The 14,279-nt window shown below is 51.9% G+C and overlaps 3 protein-coding genes across 6 annotated transcripts; 2 read left to right on the top strand and 1 right to left on the bottom strand.

The window, feature by feature from the left end:
• The first annotated feature begins 1,560 nt into the window (after window positions 1-1,560).
• Window positions 1,561-4,662, top strand: Pfn1 (profilin 1). Its single transcript, XM_047546037.1, has 3 exons — window positions 1,561-1,854; window positions 3,254-3,446; window positions 4,276-4,662. The coding sequence occupies exons 1-3, from the start codon at window positions 1,723-1,725 to the stop codon at window positions 4,371-4,373; spliced, it is 423 nt and encodes a 140-aa protein (XP_047401993.1). The 5' UTR covers window positions 1,561-1,722; the 3' UTR covers window positions 4,374-4,662.
• Window positions 4,663-5,234: 572 nt separating this feature from the next.
• Rnf167 (ring finger protein 167) lies at window positions 5,235-9,698 on the bottom strand. Of its 4 annotated transcripts, none has more exons than XM_047543460.1 (10): window positions 9,596-9,698; window positions 8,725-9,223; window positions 8,564-8,644; window positions 7,599-7,724; window positions 7,399-7,486; window positions 7,115-7,205; window positions 6,791-6,896; window positions 6,562-6,655; window positions 5,824-5,904; window positions 5,235-5,746 (listed from the first exon to the last, which is right to left on the bottom strand). In XM_047543460.1, exons 2-10 carry the CDS (start codon window positions 8,806-8,808, stop codon window positions 5,436-5,438), a joined length of 1,062 nt encoding a protein of 353 aa, XP_047399416.1. In that variant the 5' UTR covers window positions 8,809-9,223; window positions 9,596-9,698; the 3' UTR covers window positions 5,235-5,435. The 4 variants fall into 4 exon arrangements, with proteins under 4 accessions (XP_047399416.1, XP_047399415.1, XP_047399414.1 ...); XM_047543459.1 differs by lacking the exon at window positions 9,596-9,698 and adding an exon at window positions 9,419-9,529; XM_047543458.1 differs by lacking the exon at window positions 9,596-9,698 and adding an exon at window positions 9,390-9,524.
• Window positions 9,659-12,552, top strand: Slc25a11 (solute carrier family 25 member 11). The gene is made up of 8 exons (XM_047543461.1): window positions 9,659-9,909; window positions 10,516-10,668; window positions 10,751-10,957; window positions 11,131-11,221; window positions 11,305-11,395; window positions 11,478-11,577; window positions 11,776-11,827; window positions 11,952-12,552. The coding sequence occupies exons 1-8, from the start codon at window positions 9,815-9,817 to the stop codon at window positions 12,105-12,107; spliced, it is 945 nt and encodes a 314-aa protein (XP_047399417.1). The 5' UTR covers window positions 9,659-9,814; the 3' UTR covers window positions 12,108-12,552.
• Window positions 12,553-14,279: the final 1,727 nt, after the last annotated feature.

The raw sequence follows: 14,279 nt of genomic DNA, 5'->3' as shown, positions 1-14,279 counted from the left end.
GGTGACTCACCTCGTAGGCCCTTTCCCGAGCTCTCCTCCCTGCCCCGCCTGCCCCACGGGGGTCAGTCTCCTCGCCCCCACCCCAGGAATCCTACCTGCCCCCGGTCTACCATCTCGCCCCTCCCCCCTTATCTCGGGTCGCTCCCTCCGGGATTTTTCCACCCCGGGGTGGAGGGTGTGCGGGCCAGAGTTCAGGAGATGGCGGGAGGGAAGGGCCGCCACGTGCCCGAGCTCGGCCCCGCCCGAGCCTGTCAGTGACTCAGCCACGCGGCTGTCGAGGAACACAAGCTCGGGGGGCGTCAGACTCCAGAGGTTCGAGATGGATGCTGGGGGACCGCACTCTGCCTTGAAAAACCAGAGAGAAAAGGATCCTTGTGCCGCCCGGGAAGCGCGCCAAGTAATCTCCGCGCCCCTCCCCAAGGGACCGGAAGCGGCCAAGCCCCTCAGCAGCAAGGGGCTAGAGGAGTTAGGTCACCGAAGCCAGCGCATCTCTTTAGCGTTTGGCAGCGAGCAACTAATCGCACATAAGGACTTTTTAGCATAAGTTTTACTGGAAAAGACTAATAACCAATAAACCCAAAGTTGAAGGGACTTTCGCCCTATTGAAAAAGTTGCTAACCTTGAAGCCTTAGTATTCTTCCGCTTTGAAAAATTAGTCCCTCCCGTCTCGTCCCGAGGGCGCCAGCGCTCAGTGACCTCGGAAGAGACAGACTAAGGGGCACGGCTGGTGCCCCTTGAGCAGGGATGGGACTTGGGGCGAGGCCCTGGGCTGAGCCGACCCAGGGAAGGGATAATTCCCGGGGGTGGATGCTCTCGAATGATTCTAATCTGTGCGTTCTGGGTAGACCCTGGGGACAAATACCCCAGGTGGGTACCTTTAGCCCTGAAAACGACCCGAGTATTTTTGTCAAATTCCTTCCAGCTCCCGTAAGTAATAATATTAAGAGTGGAGAGGTGGCAGCGCGCACGCCTGCGCTCCCGCCCCTTCCGCCTGGCGGGAGACACGTACCCCGCCCGCCTTCCTTCCCAGGAAGGTCCCTATCCGTCTCTCCCGGCGCGCGCCCGCACAGCGGCCGCCAGCCCCAACCGCCCCACGCGCCGTCACTCCCTGCCCCGGCGCAGGCGCGGGCGCACGCGCCGCCGCCGCCCGCCGTTCCTTCCCTGCGGCGGAGGTGGGGGAAGGAGGAGTCGTTCTGTTTAACCCTGGGTTCCCCGAACTCTAATTTGCTCAATTTGCATTTTGCTAATTCTTCCTCCTTTCTCTTTTCTTCCGTTCTCTGTCTCATTCCTTTCCCCTATACCAAAGTCTGGTTTGTGTCCAGTGCCGACTGGGGCGAGCCCTGACCTTATCCTCTCCCCCGCCACTCCCAACCCCCAACCCCCAGCCATTTTTATAGCTTTCCATCGAACTCTGCAAATTTTGCAATAGGGGGAGGGATTTTTAAAATTTCATTTGCAAACTTCGGTATCTGGGCAGACGGGGGGGAGGGAGGGAATGGGGAGCAAGCCCCGCCCCTACCGCCCATTACAAATAAAAATCCGGGGGGGGGGGAGGAGCAGGAAGTGGCGGTGCGAGGGCTGCTGCACAGCTAGCAGAGCCGCGGTCCGGACGGCAGCGCGTGCCCCGAGCTCTCCTCCTTCCCCCGCCCGCCAGTCCGAGGCAGCCCGAGCCCAGCCCGCAGCCCCAGCAGCAGAGCCGAGAGCAGTCCCAGCAGCAGCGCCATGGCCGGGTGGAACGCCTACATCGACAACCTCATGGCGGACGGGACCTGTCAGGACGCGGCCATCGTGGGCTACAAGGACTCGCCCTCCGTCTGGGCCGCCGTCCCCGGAAAAACCTTCGTCAACATCACGGTACTGCGAGGCTTGCGCGGTTCGGGGCACTGGCCGGCCTTGGATCCTGAGGAAGGGACTTGGGTGGGGGCGGGCGCGGTCTAGGGAGAGCAGCGAAAGGCCGTGACTAGGTGCCTGCCCTGGAAGCGGCGCGAATGGCGGCTGCACGTGAGCAGGTTCCTCAGTGCCCCCCAGTCCTACGCCCCTGGCGGCGGCGCCCATCCCGCTTGCTGCCCCGTTTTCTGCGACGGGGCGTTACATCCGGGGCATACAGGGCGGGGAGGGGCGCGCCGCCCGGTGCGGCGGCCCACTTCCGCCTCTTCCAGGGCGGGGCGGGCGCGCGTTGCAATTTTAACCAGGGATTGTGATTGAGACGGGACTTGGAGCCTCATGACTCTCTTTTAGGCTGTGAACTCACGTCTCGTCCACCATTGTTTTTTATTATGCGGATTAGAGACCCGGCGCAGGGCCTTGGGCCCATGCCTGTCCTTCGTGGGTTCCCTGCCCCTCCCAACCCGTTAGAGAGGGCGAGGCCACCACACACACCCCCAACTCGGCACGTTGTCCTCAGCCTTCCTATGAGGCCAATCCCGGAAGTCCCTTCGCCCTTCCTTCCCGCCATTCGGCAGGACCTGGGGCAAGGGAACTTTGTAAGAAGTTCAGAGATGGTATAAGTCAAGGAATAAGGGATGACCGCTGCTGTCTCCTACCACCTCTCTTGGCCACACTGCCCGGAAGTGGGGAGGGGGAGCGGAAGTTCGAAAGGGGGGGAAGGGGATTTCCGGGCGGGAGGGGACCGGATATAGGGGTTTGGGGTGTAAGGGGGAGGAGGAGAAAGGTTCCCTAGGGTATTTAGACCCGAGAGTTGGCTTACCCGTCTGCTTACCCACCCCCTTCAAAACTTCTCCAACTTTCCTGGAAAGCCCCCAGGGGTCTGTTTCCTCATCTTGGGACATAGATACCTGAATCTAAACTCTAGGTTACTTGGAGACCCAGGCGTCCGAGTTCCTAACATCTCCTGCAGAACCTTTGACCAAATAAGGGCAAAGTTGCTTTCTCTTGCTTTGCCCGCCCCCTCCCTTCCCCTCTCCGCTTCTGCTTTTCCTGAAGGAGACTTCTGAGCATCCAAAGGCTCCCCACTTTTCGCACTTTTGGCCCCCTTATATTTCTTAGATTTGCTTTCGATATTAAAACACTGAGATCTACTTCTCCAGAGGAATATGTTATCCCTGGTCCCGTTTAGAGAGTTCGAGGATATTTTCTGCAGCAACTTTCCCCAGTACTAAAGTGTTTCTCAGATATCATTGACGTGTACCATACCCCCAGAGCTATAACTCCCAAAGCAGTAGGAGAGGTAGGTTTTAGAGAACAGTGAGAAACTTGGTGCATTAGCTTCATGGATGCTTGATTCCTTTTCTAGCCAGCTGAGGTTGGTGTCCTGGTTGGCAAAGACCGGTCAAGTTTTTTCGTGAATGGGCTGACACTTGGGGGCCAGAAATGTTCTGTGATCCGGGACTCACTGCTGCAGGATGGGGAATTTACCATGGATCTTCGTACCAAGAGCACCGGTGGAGCCCCCACCTTCAATGTCACTGTCACCATGACTGCCAAGAGTGAGTTTGTCTTTTACCTTTTTTTTTTTTTTTTTTTTTAAACATCTGAGATACATAATGTACCTCTTTCCATTCCTCTTGGGTACTTTTTCTGTGATTTTATTTTGAAGAGGGTCCGACCAGCATTCTACCTACTCTCGATGTCTGCTGGAACCTTGGATAGTCCCTCCAGTTCCAGTTCTATCTCAGTTCCTCATCTTATGAAGAAGTTGAACTGCATTGCCTTTTTTTTTCTTCCTGGTACTGAGGATTGGACCCTGGGGTGCTTTACCCCACTCAGTTGCATCCCCAGTTCTCTTGACTTTGAGACTGTGTTGCTGAGTTGCCCAGGCTGGCCTCAAACTTGTAATCCTCCTGCCTCAGCTTCCCAAATTGCTGGGATCACAGGCCTTTGCCACTGCTACTTGGCCCCTGTATTACTTCTTTAGTTTTTTCCTGCCTTGAGCATTTTCAAATTAGAAACTCATTTTCTTGGAGTAGGTAGATTGTTGGAACCTAAGTCAGCATTTAGCTCTGCTCTTTTGAACTGTTTTGTTAAAACAGGCTCTTCTGTAACCACTTCTGGCATGAACACAAGAGCCTATATAGTCTGAGCTGTTGACCCCTAAATTTTATTTAGCCTGTTCCTCTCTAGTCTTTAAGCTTGATTTTCTCTTTTTGAAAAGCCCTATTGTTTCAGGTTGACTGACAGCCTGCCTGTGTGTGGGGGGGGGGGTTGGGAGGGATGAGGTTCGGTTACAGCCCCCAGGGCTGGACAGCTGCTGAACAGCTGGCAGAGGGGGTGGAATTGTGACACCTGGGTCCTAGCCTCCTTTCTCTTTTCCTCCAGCGCTAGTCCTGCTGATGGGCAAAGAAGGTGTCCACGGTGGTTTGATCAACAAGAAATGTTATGAAATGGCTTCCCACCTGCGGCGTGCCCAGTACTGACCTCGTCTGTCCCTTCCCTCACCACTCCCCACAGCTTTTGCACCCCCTCCCTCCCATACACACACATATACCATTTTTATTTTTTGGGCCATTACCCCATATCCCTTATTGCTGCCAAAACCACGGGCTGGGGCTGGGGCTGGGGCTGGGGCCGGGGCTGGATGGAAAGATACCTCCCCCTTACCCATACCCCTCCTGTGTGTGGTTGGAAAAATTTTTTTCTCATTTTTGTTTTTTGTTTTGTTTTTGTTTTTGTTTTTTTTTTTTTTTTTTCTGAATAAAAAAGATTCTACTAACAAGGTGCTGTATGATTTGAGCTTAGGTATCAGAAGAGGAGGGACAAGCACTGTGACATACTTCCTTGATCCTGGCTCAGGGTCAGGAACAGAATTAAGGCACTATGAAGTCCAGGTATTTGAGCTTCCTGCCTCCATGTCTAGGATTGAGCCCTTCACACTACTTCCATTTTTCTGCTCTATCCCCATGTCCAGGTGGCCTATGCACTCCACAGTGGTATTTCCAGGCCTAGGTCCTCTAGCATGTGCTAGTTGAATTGGTAGGTAATGGAATAGTCATCCAGACCAGAGAATGGGTCCAAGCCTGCGGGCAAGGCAGGCAGGGCCAGTTGAGTCATCCTCATGTGTAGGTGGGGTTCCCCCCTCTGAGTCACAGCAAATGCTTGTTGGGGCTGTCCCCATGACTACAGGTTAGACTCTTCCAGGATTCCCCTGCCCCTCTGTAGCAGAAAAAAAATAAGAAATTAACAGGGATGGGGATGTATATTGATTGTAAGAGTGCATACCTAGCATGCACAAAGCCCTGGCTTCACTTTGATCCCCACATCTTAGGGTGAAAAAATATTCTTAGTCCACAAAAACAGTTTTATTAACTCATGAAGACTCAGTCCCCTTTGAACCCTCCCCAATATACAACCCCTGAAAAGGACAGGGCCAGATAAAGGAGAAACCTAAGCTGAGAATGTCCCCTATCCCAGAATTTATAAGACTGGAGGAAGAGGGCCTGTGCAAATAGGTTACCAGAGATGCCAGGTGTGGGGAAGTATTAGACAAGGATGGCAGAAGAGGAGGAAGAAGAAGAAGGAGAAGGTGGGGGATCTGTTGAGGGCCCAGGAAAAACAAGGGGGGCTGGAGCTAGGGAGCCAAAAGAAGTAGGAAGAGTGGGGCTGGAGCCCAGGAGTGGGGTCCGTTCTGAGGCAGGGTTGTCCCTTGGCTCCCCTTCCTCATCGCCCTCTTCTTGCCCCTGAGTTTCTTCCTCTTCCTCATCTCCAGGACCCCGATGAACAGGCTGCTTGCAGATGGGGCAGGTCTTCCGAGTCTGAGTAAGCCAGGGGTCCACACAGCGGCTGTGATAGGCTATAGAGAGGAATGAGTTCAGGTACTTGGTGCCTTTGGATGGGGTGAGGGGAAGGCACAGGTAGTGAGGGCCTCACCATGAGCACAGGGGAGTACCCGCAACTTGTCCCCATCTTCATATTCATCCAGGCAAATGGCACAGACATCATACTGGTCTCCTGGATTAGAAAAAGGAATCTAGTCCTTCACTGAGCCATTCTGAACTGGGCCCATGAGAACTCTGGGAGGCCTGCTATACAACTAAGCCCTTCAAAAAAGTTCCCTAGTTCTACAGAGTTAGTGGAAGGGCTAAAACTGAAATAAGCAGGGTAAAAGCCAGGGTAGAACATGAAAGATTGGGGTGGAAGGGACAAGCAAAGAGAAGCAGAGCTGAGAAGGGAAGTGGGTTTGGGGGAGGTGATGTGAGGGTGGAGAGAGAGGGAGTGGGAGGAGTGGAAACAGGGGCAGGACTTCTGCTATAGCCTTATATGGGCACCAAGGGCTCCAAGGCCTGAAAACTCAACCCTTACCAGTTTTCTTCTGACTGAATCCTCCCCACTTTACATTTCTCTGCCCTTACTTCTTTTTTATGCAAGGTCTGTCCTTCCATTATTCCCCACAACTATTCCACTTGGTTTTCTTAGTCCTCTTTACTTTCTATCTATCTCATGCTCTTATCTCCCTCTCCTATCCTCACCATATTTGTGAGTACAGAGAAGACATCTCATACTGCCACCTTTTTCTGCCATCTTTGTGCTCCTTATCTAAGGGTTAGGGGGTCTAACTCCTTCAGAAACCAAGTAAAATATGGGCAAGGCCCTCCCCTATATCCTTACCCTTCTGATAGTCATGGGTAGGAATCTGTTTCAGTTGCTCTTTGGTAAGTCGATTCCGCTGGAGCCGTTTCCGGTGCTGGATACAACGAACTATCTGGGGGAAAGGGGAGAGCATGGACCAGGCTTAGGGAACAAAACTGAATGGTGCAGCACCAACCACCCCACCTCCCATCTCCAATCAGGCTTTATAAGCCATAGTTCTTCCTATCAGGTTCTCTGAACTACTCACCATTACTGCTCCCATGGCCAAAACCAGCAGTCCTACAATCCCAGTGAAAGGAATGAGGTAATAGCCCAAGGGGAAGCTATTATCTGGAACAAGAAGCACCTGGGCCCTGAGGAAAGGAAGCTCAATCTCAGAAGTAAGAAAAGCAAATGAATGAAGGGACTGGGTAACTGGCTCTGAACTAGACCCATGATTGGGGAAAGGAATGGGAATAAAAAGAGGCAGGGGAGGTAGGACCTAAGACTGAATGGTTGGGGCAATGAGACCTGGGTTATAGGTTGGCATGGAACTGCTAAAGAAAGAATCGCAAGGTGGCACATGTCCTACCCTTTCTCGTAGACAAAGAGGGCACGCAGGTACTCGGCACTCCTCTCCCCAATAAACACAGATGGGATCCATATCTGCTGCTGGATTTCCTCTGCAGGGATCAGGGTGTTACACTGGGAACTCCACCTTTTACTGCTTAAGTCCTTTGGGAACCTTGGCATTTGGTATGTTTGCCCCATCCCCACCCAAAGGACTGGCTTCTTTTCCCTAAGCCTTCAGCCCTCCCACTATCTCTTCAGTCTCAGTTCTATTGAAAATTTAGTTCTCCACATTCCCCAACTTACCACTATTCCACACCATGTTCAAAAGTTCATTGGAATTCACATTGTGTACCACAGCTGCACCATACCCAGCCTTCTGAGCATTTAGGACCTAGGGAGATAGGGCAGGAGATAAGGAGGCATCATAGACCTTGCCTGCCTTTGTTCCTGGCTCCTTTGTTTTATACCCTCAGCTTCCCAGCTCCCGCTCCATATTCAGCAACCTTGAGGTCAAAGTTGCAGTCGAATCTTCGAAGCAGTGCAATAAAGACTGACCCGTTGACCGGGGCTGAGGGTGGTGGGGCAATGGGGCTGCAGGCGTTTTCTGGGTGAGCCTCCACAAGGAACCCCTGGGACACAGAAGCAAAAACAGTTGGACATCTCCCTAGGTTCTGCTTCCCACAGAATCCCCAAGTACACTGGCCCTGGCATACTACATGTCCTCTCACTTCCTTCTCATCCCTGGGCTCTGAGCATCCCACCCAAGTCAGAAGTCTGCATCTTTTTTATCCTACAGAGGATGCAATTATAGCAAACAACATCCCTTTTCCAGATCTTCCCATTTTCCCTCTCCCTTTCCCAAATGGGCTAGCCTGTACCCCATCCTCCAGTTTAATTCAATTCTGCCCCTGGTTCCTCACTAATTAATTCAAGTTTTCTAACGTTCATATCACTTTCTCTCAAGTTAATTCACATTTCTCTCTCTAGCACATGCACACATTTTCCTTCCTACAATTTTCCAATTATGCTTTTCACCCAACTGTACTGATAATCTATGGCCCAAGTTCTTGCTGTATTGCAGCCTTGCCATGAAGTACCACAGAACTGCTTATCTTTCTCACTCACTATAACCTTAAGTAACTTCTGTTTTGTTTTACCATAAAATAAATTAAGCTTCAGAGAGATTAGCTTGTCCATGTCTATACAACCAATAGCTGACTCCAGAGATCCTACTGATCAGTGCCACTTCCTCCTGTTTTTCATCTTAGTCCACTTTCAGTCTCCCTCATAATCTCGGAGTTCCACAGATGGACACTGGCTTCTACCTCCAGATTCTGGATTCCACACCAGATGCGCTCATGCGATTAGTTCTTGATGCTTCCTACCTCCATGCCTTCCTACCTCAGGCATGGTTCCTGAACCCCCACCCAGGGCAGGATATGGGAAAATAGAAAATAGGGAAGGTCACCTGGAGTCCCTCCTGACTCAGGGTGGCCCCAAACAGAGCTGGGAGGTCTGCAAAATCCATGCTGGCATTGTGCTCCGAGGTCTGCGGACAAAAAAAATCCATGTTCCTCAACCTTCAACCTGTCCCCTCAGCACCCTTCCCCACCCGACCTTTAGACTCACCGCTCGAATGAGCCCCCGGACGGGGGTCGCTCCCCACAACACAGTAGCCACAACCACAGGAAGCGGGAAGGCCGCGGAGTGCATGGCAGCGGGGAAGAAAGGCTGAGGAGGTCGAGTCCTTGTAGAAGGGGCAGAAGTGTAGTTCTGCGCCCTCCCTGTCCCTTCAGGATCCCAGGGGTCCAACCACCCCCAGGTCCCACTTCTCAGCTACATGGGGCCACCAGGGAAAGAACCCCGACTCGGGGAGTGAACTATCCAACTCGTTTACTGGAGCTGGAAGGAAGACACTAAATGTATCTTTTATGGTATAGAGATAAAACGGATAAAGGGACCAGAGGTAAACACAGGTAACAGAAAAACTTCTGGAAGGGTAGGGGAGCTAAAGGAGGCGAGACTTCCGGCCAGGTGGGCCTTCTTCCTGTCCCCTGGAAAAGGGTTTCCGGTAAAGAAAGTCAGGCCGCTTCCAACACTGGGTGCTCAAGATGAAGGACTTCCGGTCCTAAAAGGCCAGTTACAGGAAATGTTAGAGATGGCAAGAATGCCTGCGTAGATAGAGAACACCAATGCCTAAAATAGGATCTAATCGATTCCTTTTAGTGCCCGTGATCTCCCCTTGTGTTGCCCTGTTTACAAACCTCTCATCCCTCTGGCCGCAGCCGCCGTACCTATAAGTCTCGCGAGAGAGATCACCCACCTCCTCTCCGCCCCGCCACTGAAATCTCTCCATCTATCGCGAGAAACCTCCGTACTGGGGCTAGTCTGACTCGCTCTCGCGAGACTTCCCAATAAACTCTAGTTTCCCTCGACTGTAATTCGGTAAAAACTGCGCCTATAACCTGTTTTCCTATAACAGCCACACCCCTTTCCTTACGCATCCTTCAAGCTCCTCCTTCGTCTCCGCCTTACTCCCGACCGCCTTTGCGCTGCACGCCTGCGCCAGCCCCGGCTTCCAGCTGGTGCTAGTGCTGGACCTGAGAACCGGAGGGGCGTGCACGCGCGCGCCCTCGTCCTGTCGCGCGCTCGGTGTCACCTTGGGCGCGAGCGGGGCCGCGCGCGCACGGGACCCGAAGCCGAGGGCCATTGAGAGGTGATGGCGGCGACGGCGAGTCCCGGGGCCGGCGGGATGGACGGGAAGCCCCGTACCTCCCCAAAGTCCGTCAAGTTCCTGTTCGGGGGCCTGGCCGGGTAAGCTCAGGCCCCACGGATGGGAAAGGAGGAAGGGACGGGCACAAGGACTGGGCCCGGTTTCTCTCTGGGTCTTTTGCAGTGAACTGAGCCAGCACGGGGTCAGCGTGCCCACCATCGTAATGTGAGGTCCTTTATGGGCTGCCAGGATCTTTTCACTCTTTGCAGGACCCTAATGGACTGCATGCGGGGTCATTGCACGACCTTCGCCGCACCACCTGAGTTTTCCAGCTTACTGCTTGGTTCTGCCTAGCTGTGTAGGGTTCCAAGTCGTTAAGTAATTCCTGAAGGACTGCTTGGAGTCCCACATCATGGATGTCCCCCTCCTCCTTCCCTGGGTCTAACTGCATGTCGTCCCAGCTCATTGCTTGACGCCCATGGAGCTGCCTGTACCACTTTCATTGCATGGCCCCTACTGGACACCTGTATTTTCCAGACACATTGCTCTTGGTACATACATTCTTATAAACATGCCCAACAGCCTCTTGAATCCTTAACCACATGACAGGCCCTGACCTTTGTAACTAACTTCTTGCTGCCAGGCTCCTGTAGGCATTAGTAGATCTGCAACTCCTGACCCTTGATTCCACTCCTGCCTTCCCCCAGGATGGGAGCTACAGTTTTTGTTCAACCCCTGGACCTAGTGAAGAACCGAATGCAACTGAGCGGAGAAGGGGCCAAGACAAGGGAGTACAAAACCAGCTTCCATGCTCTCACCAGTATCCTAAAGGCAGAAGGGCTGAAGGGCATTTACACTGGGTACTGGACTCAGGTTGGGGGGAAGGGTGTGGGTTGGCAGATCTAGATCTTGGCCTGATGTGCTGACCCCTTTGCTCCTCAGGCTGTCAGCTGGTCTCCTGCGACAGGCCACCTACACCACTACTCGCCTTGGCATTTATACTGTGCTTTTTGAGCGCCTGACTGGGGCTGATGGTACACCCCCTGGTTTTCTGCTGAAGGCCCTGATTGGCATGACTGCGGGTGCAACTGGTGCCTTTGTGGGAACACCAGCTGAGGTAGCTCTTATCCGTATGACTGCTGATGGTCGGTGAGTTACAAGTCTGAATCCAACTTCAGCCCCATTCTTGGAATCCAGAATGAAAGGACCAGTTTTTTAAATCCCAGATCTAGAGCAGAACATATACTTACTTTTGCTCCTATTTTTTGCTCCTGTGGGCAGTGTGGACTATCCTGATCTTGGGCTCTCCCTGCTCTTCCCAGGCTTCCAGCTGATCAGCGCCGTGGCTACAAAAATGTGTTTAATGCCCTGATCCGAATTGCCCGGGAAGAGGGAGTCCCCACACTGTGGCGGGTAAGTAGAGGCTCTGGAGACTTGGGGATTGTGGGTTCAGGTCCCTAACATTTCTGACTCTTCCTTCACTCTCCCACTTTCAGGGCTGTATTCCTACAATGGCTCGGGCTGTTGTCGTCAATGCAGCCCAACTTGCCTCCTACTCCCAATCCAAGCAGTTCTTACTAGACTCAGGTAAGACCCAGAACTGGGCTCTTAGCTCCCAGCCTGGTTGGACCCCTCCAAACTGATTGTCACCTCCTGCTTCACTCTCCAGGCTACTTCTCTGACAATATTCTGTGCCACTTTTGTGCTAGCATGATCAGTGGCCTGGTTACCACTGCTGCCTCTATGCCTGTGGACATTGTCAAGACCCGGTAAGTGTGCAGGCCTGGGCTTTAGAGAGTTGTGGGAGGCCCCCCCTTTCTGTCTCTTATGCCCCTGCTTTCTTTTGTGTCTTTTTTTTTTTTTCTTTTTTTTTTCCGGCAGTACTGGGGTTTAAACCCAGGTCCTCATACATGATAGACAAGTGCTCTACTGAGTTACATCCCCCATCCCTGCTTCCTCTCTTTCAGGATCCAGAACATGCGAATGATTGATGGGAAGCCAGAATACAAGAACGGGCTGGTGAGGAAGCAGGGGCTTGAGTCATAGTGTCAAATGCTCTGGGAGGGTTATGAGGGTACATGGGTAAAGGGGACAGGGTCCCAAAGTTCAGGTCCTAGCCCTGTCATCCTGCGTGTCTGTTTAGGATGTGCTGATGAAGGTCGTCCGCTATGAGGGTTTCTTCAGCCTGTGGAAGGGCTTTACACCATACTATGCCCGCCTGGGCCCCCACACTGTCCTCACCTTCATCTTCTTGGAGCAGATGAACAAGGCCTACAAACGTCTCTTCCTCAGTGGCTGAGCGGGCAGGGGACCTGGAGCCAATGTGCTGGGGCTCCCAGTCACCCATTGCTCCTACAGTCACTGTACACCAGGAAGCACAGACTCTGCTGCTCTAGGCCCCTCTATTTATTTCCCCTCCACAGTTTGGTTTCCTCCTTGTGGTAAAAGGATTTCAGTCTGTTCTACCCTCTGCTGCAGTTTGCCCTGCTTGGCCTGATTCTTCTGACCACTCTGTCCTTGGCTGTTCCTTGGGGGAGCTGGGAAACTCAAGGATTTCTAGATTCCCCTTGGGTGTTAGTTTTAGGGCACAGAGGACAACAGAAAATCCCCCTTCTGTGGGGAAGCCATGGCAGAGCAGAGGAGACAGAAGAAAGCAGAAGCTATCAAGATGGTGAAAAGGTCTACAGTGGGCGGATGTGGCTTTTCCCTCACTGAGGACATAATAAATTGAATTGCTGACACCACCCCCAAATCTGGAGAGTTTTGGGGGTGAAGAGGGGAGGAGACTGGACAAAGAAATTGATACCCCTGGAGAACAGGAACTGGAGTTTTTAAGAAAAATTATTAAAAAGCATCTGATGGTTTTATGCAAATGCTACGTAAATCAGTCATGCTATAGCAGCATGGGGCAAAGAAACCAGAACCCCAGGCCTTGTGTGTTTCTTCCCAGCCACTTGCCCAAGAATGCAGCAGATGCACAAATCATCTCACATTAATCCCTAGGAAAAACCTGTGGGATCTGGTGACTACTTTTGTAGTCCCCTTTTTGCTTTATCCCCTCAAGAGGGAGGGGATAAGAGACTTAAGTCAGATTTTTGTGAACTGGAGCTAATAGGGTGGGAGCTGGGGGACAGAGCTTGTGGGGGCAGACACTGGAGCTAACCCAAAGCTTGAGGAAAGGGAGGGTGTTGGCCAGAGACTAGTGCTGGCTGAGGAGAGTGCCTGTCTCATCCATTTCTTGAGAGTTGTGGTTCCTAGCCCTTGCTTTCAAGGAACCTACAAATCTCTCGAAACAAAGGGGCGTGAGAAGGTCATAACTGGGAGGAGTGCTGGGCAGTGTGAAGCCTGAGGGCTAGGGGATGGGCAGGCAGCAGGTGGGAGCTGTCCCCTTGGCAAAGCCTTGTCAGTGGAATGAGAAAGGAACTCAGCATCCTAACACCTTTACTACTGCCTCCCTTCTTGCCCCTCCATGCACTCTGTGTCCTGGACCATTGTGACTTCTTTGAGACACTTGATGGCTGAACCTTGTCCTTAAAGCATTTCAAGTCCAGCAAGAAGATGACAGGAACTGAATGTAGTGGCACACATCTATAATCCCTGGGGTTCAGGAGGCTGAGACAGGAGGACTGCCAAGTTCAAAGCCTGCCTTAGCAGCTTAGCAAGGCCCTGTCTCAAAAAATAAAAAGGGCTGGGGATGTGGGGGATGTGGCATGGTGGTTAAGCACCCCTGGGTTCAAACTCTGGTAAATAAATAAATAAATAAATAAATAAATGGAACCAGGGTAGAGAAGTGTCCCATTTGCCTACATCCTGGTTTGAGATCAGGAAACCTGAGATTCTTCAGTCAAACCCACCAGAATAACACACTGCAAGACCCACACCCTCCCTCTGTCCTACTGACTGCATTTCTGAGGCTCCAGGTGTGAGCAGATAACCCCCTTCACCTCAAGGGCTCAGTCTACAACTGGGTAGGCTTCGGCGGTGTCCCTCAACTCCAGGAAGAATTAACTATTCTGGAGTTTCTGCTTGAGGTGGCTGGGTGGGTGGCTACCCCTGCAGGAGAGGAATTTCCAGCTATGACTGAAGGTTAGTTGGGACCCTGGGAAAATATTTATTTATTTATTAAAAAAAAATAAGATATACAGATACATAAGCGGTGCTGGGGATTGAACGCAGGGCCTTGTGCTTGTGAGGCAAGCACTCTACCAACTGAGCTATATCCCCAGCCCAAGACCTTTGAAATTATTGTAACAAGTGCTCCAGTCATTTTGGCTCCAAAAGAAAGTACATTTTTTAAATTTTTTTTTTATTCTACAAATAATATACAATGATGTTGTAAAACTATAAAACACTAAACAAAGAGGGGGTAAAATCTACACTTCTAATACCCACAGACAATACTCTCATCTTGATAAATCACTTTACAGATTTTCTTCTGTATATGGATGCATGTGGGAGCCATGCACTATTT

The sequence above is a fragment of the Sciurus carolinensis genome, chromosome 3 (genome assembly GCF_902686445.1).
Source record: "Sciurus carolinensis chromosome 3, mSciCar1.2, whole genome shotgun sequence".
In the NCBI taxonomy this organism is placed as follows: Eukaryota; Metazoa; Chordata; class Mammalia; order Rodentia; family Sciuridae; genus Sciurus; species Sciurus carolinensis.
Note: the sequence above shows the minus strand (reverse complement) of the source record. Positions and strands in the feature narration are given on the sequence as shown.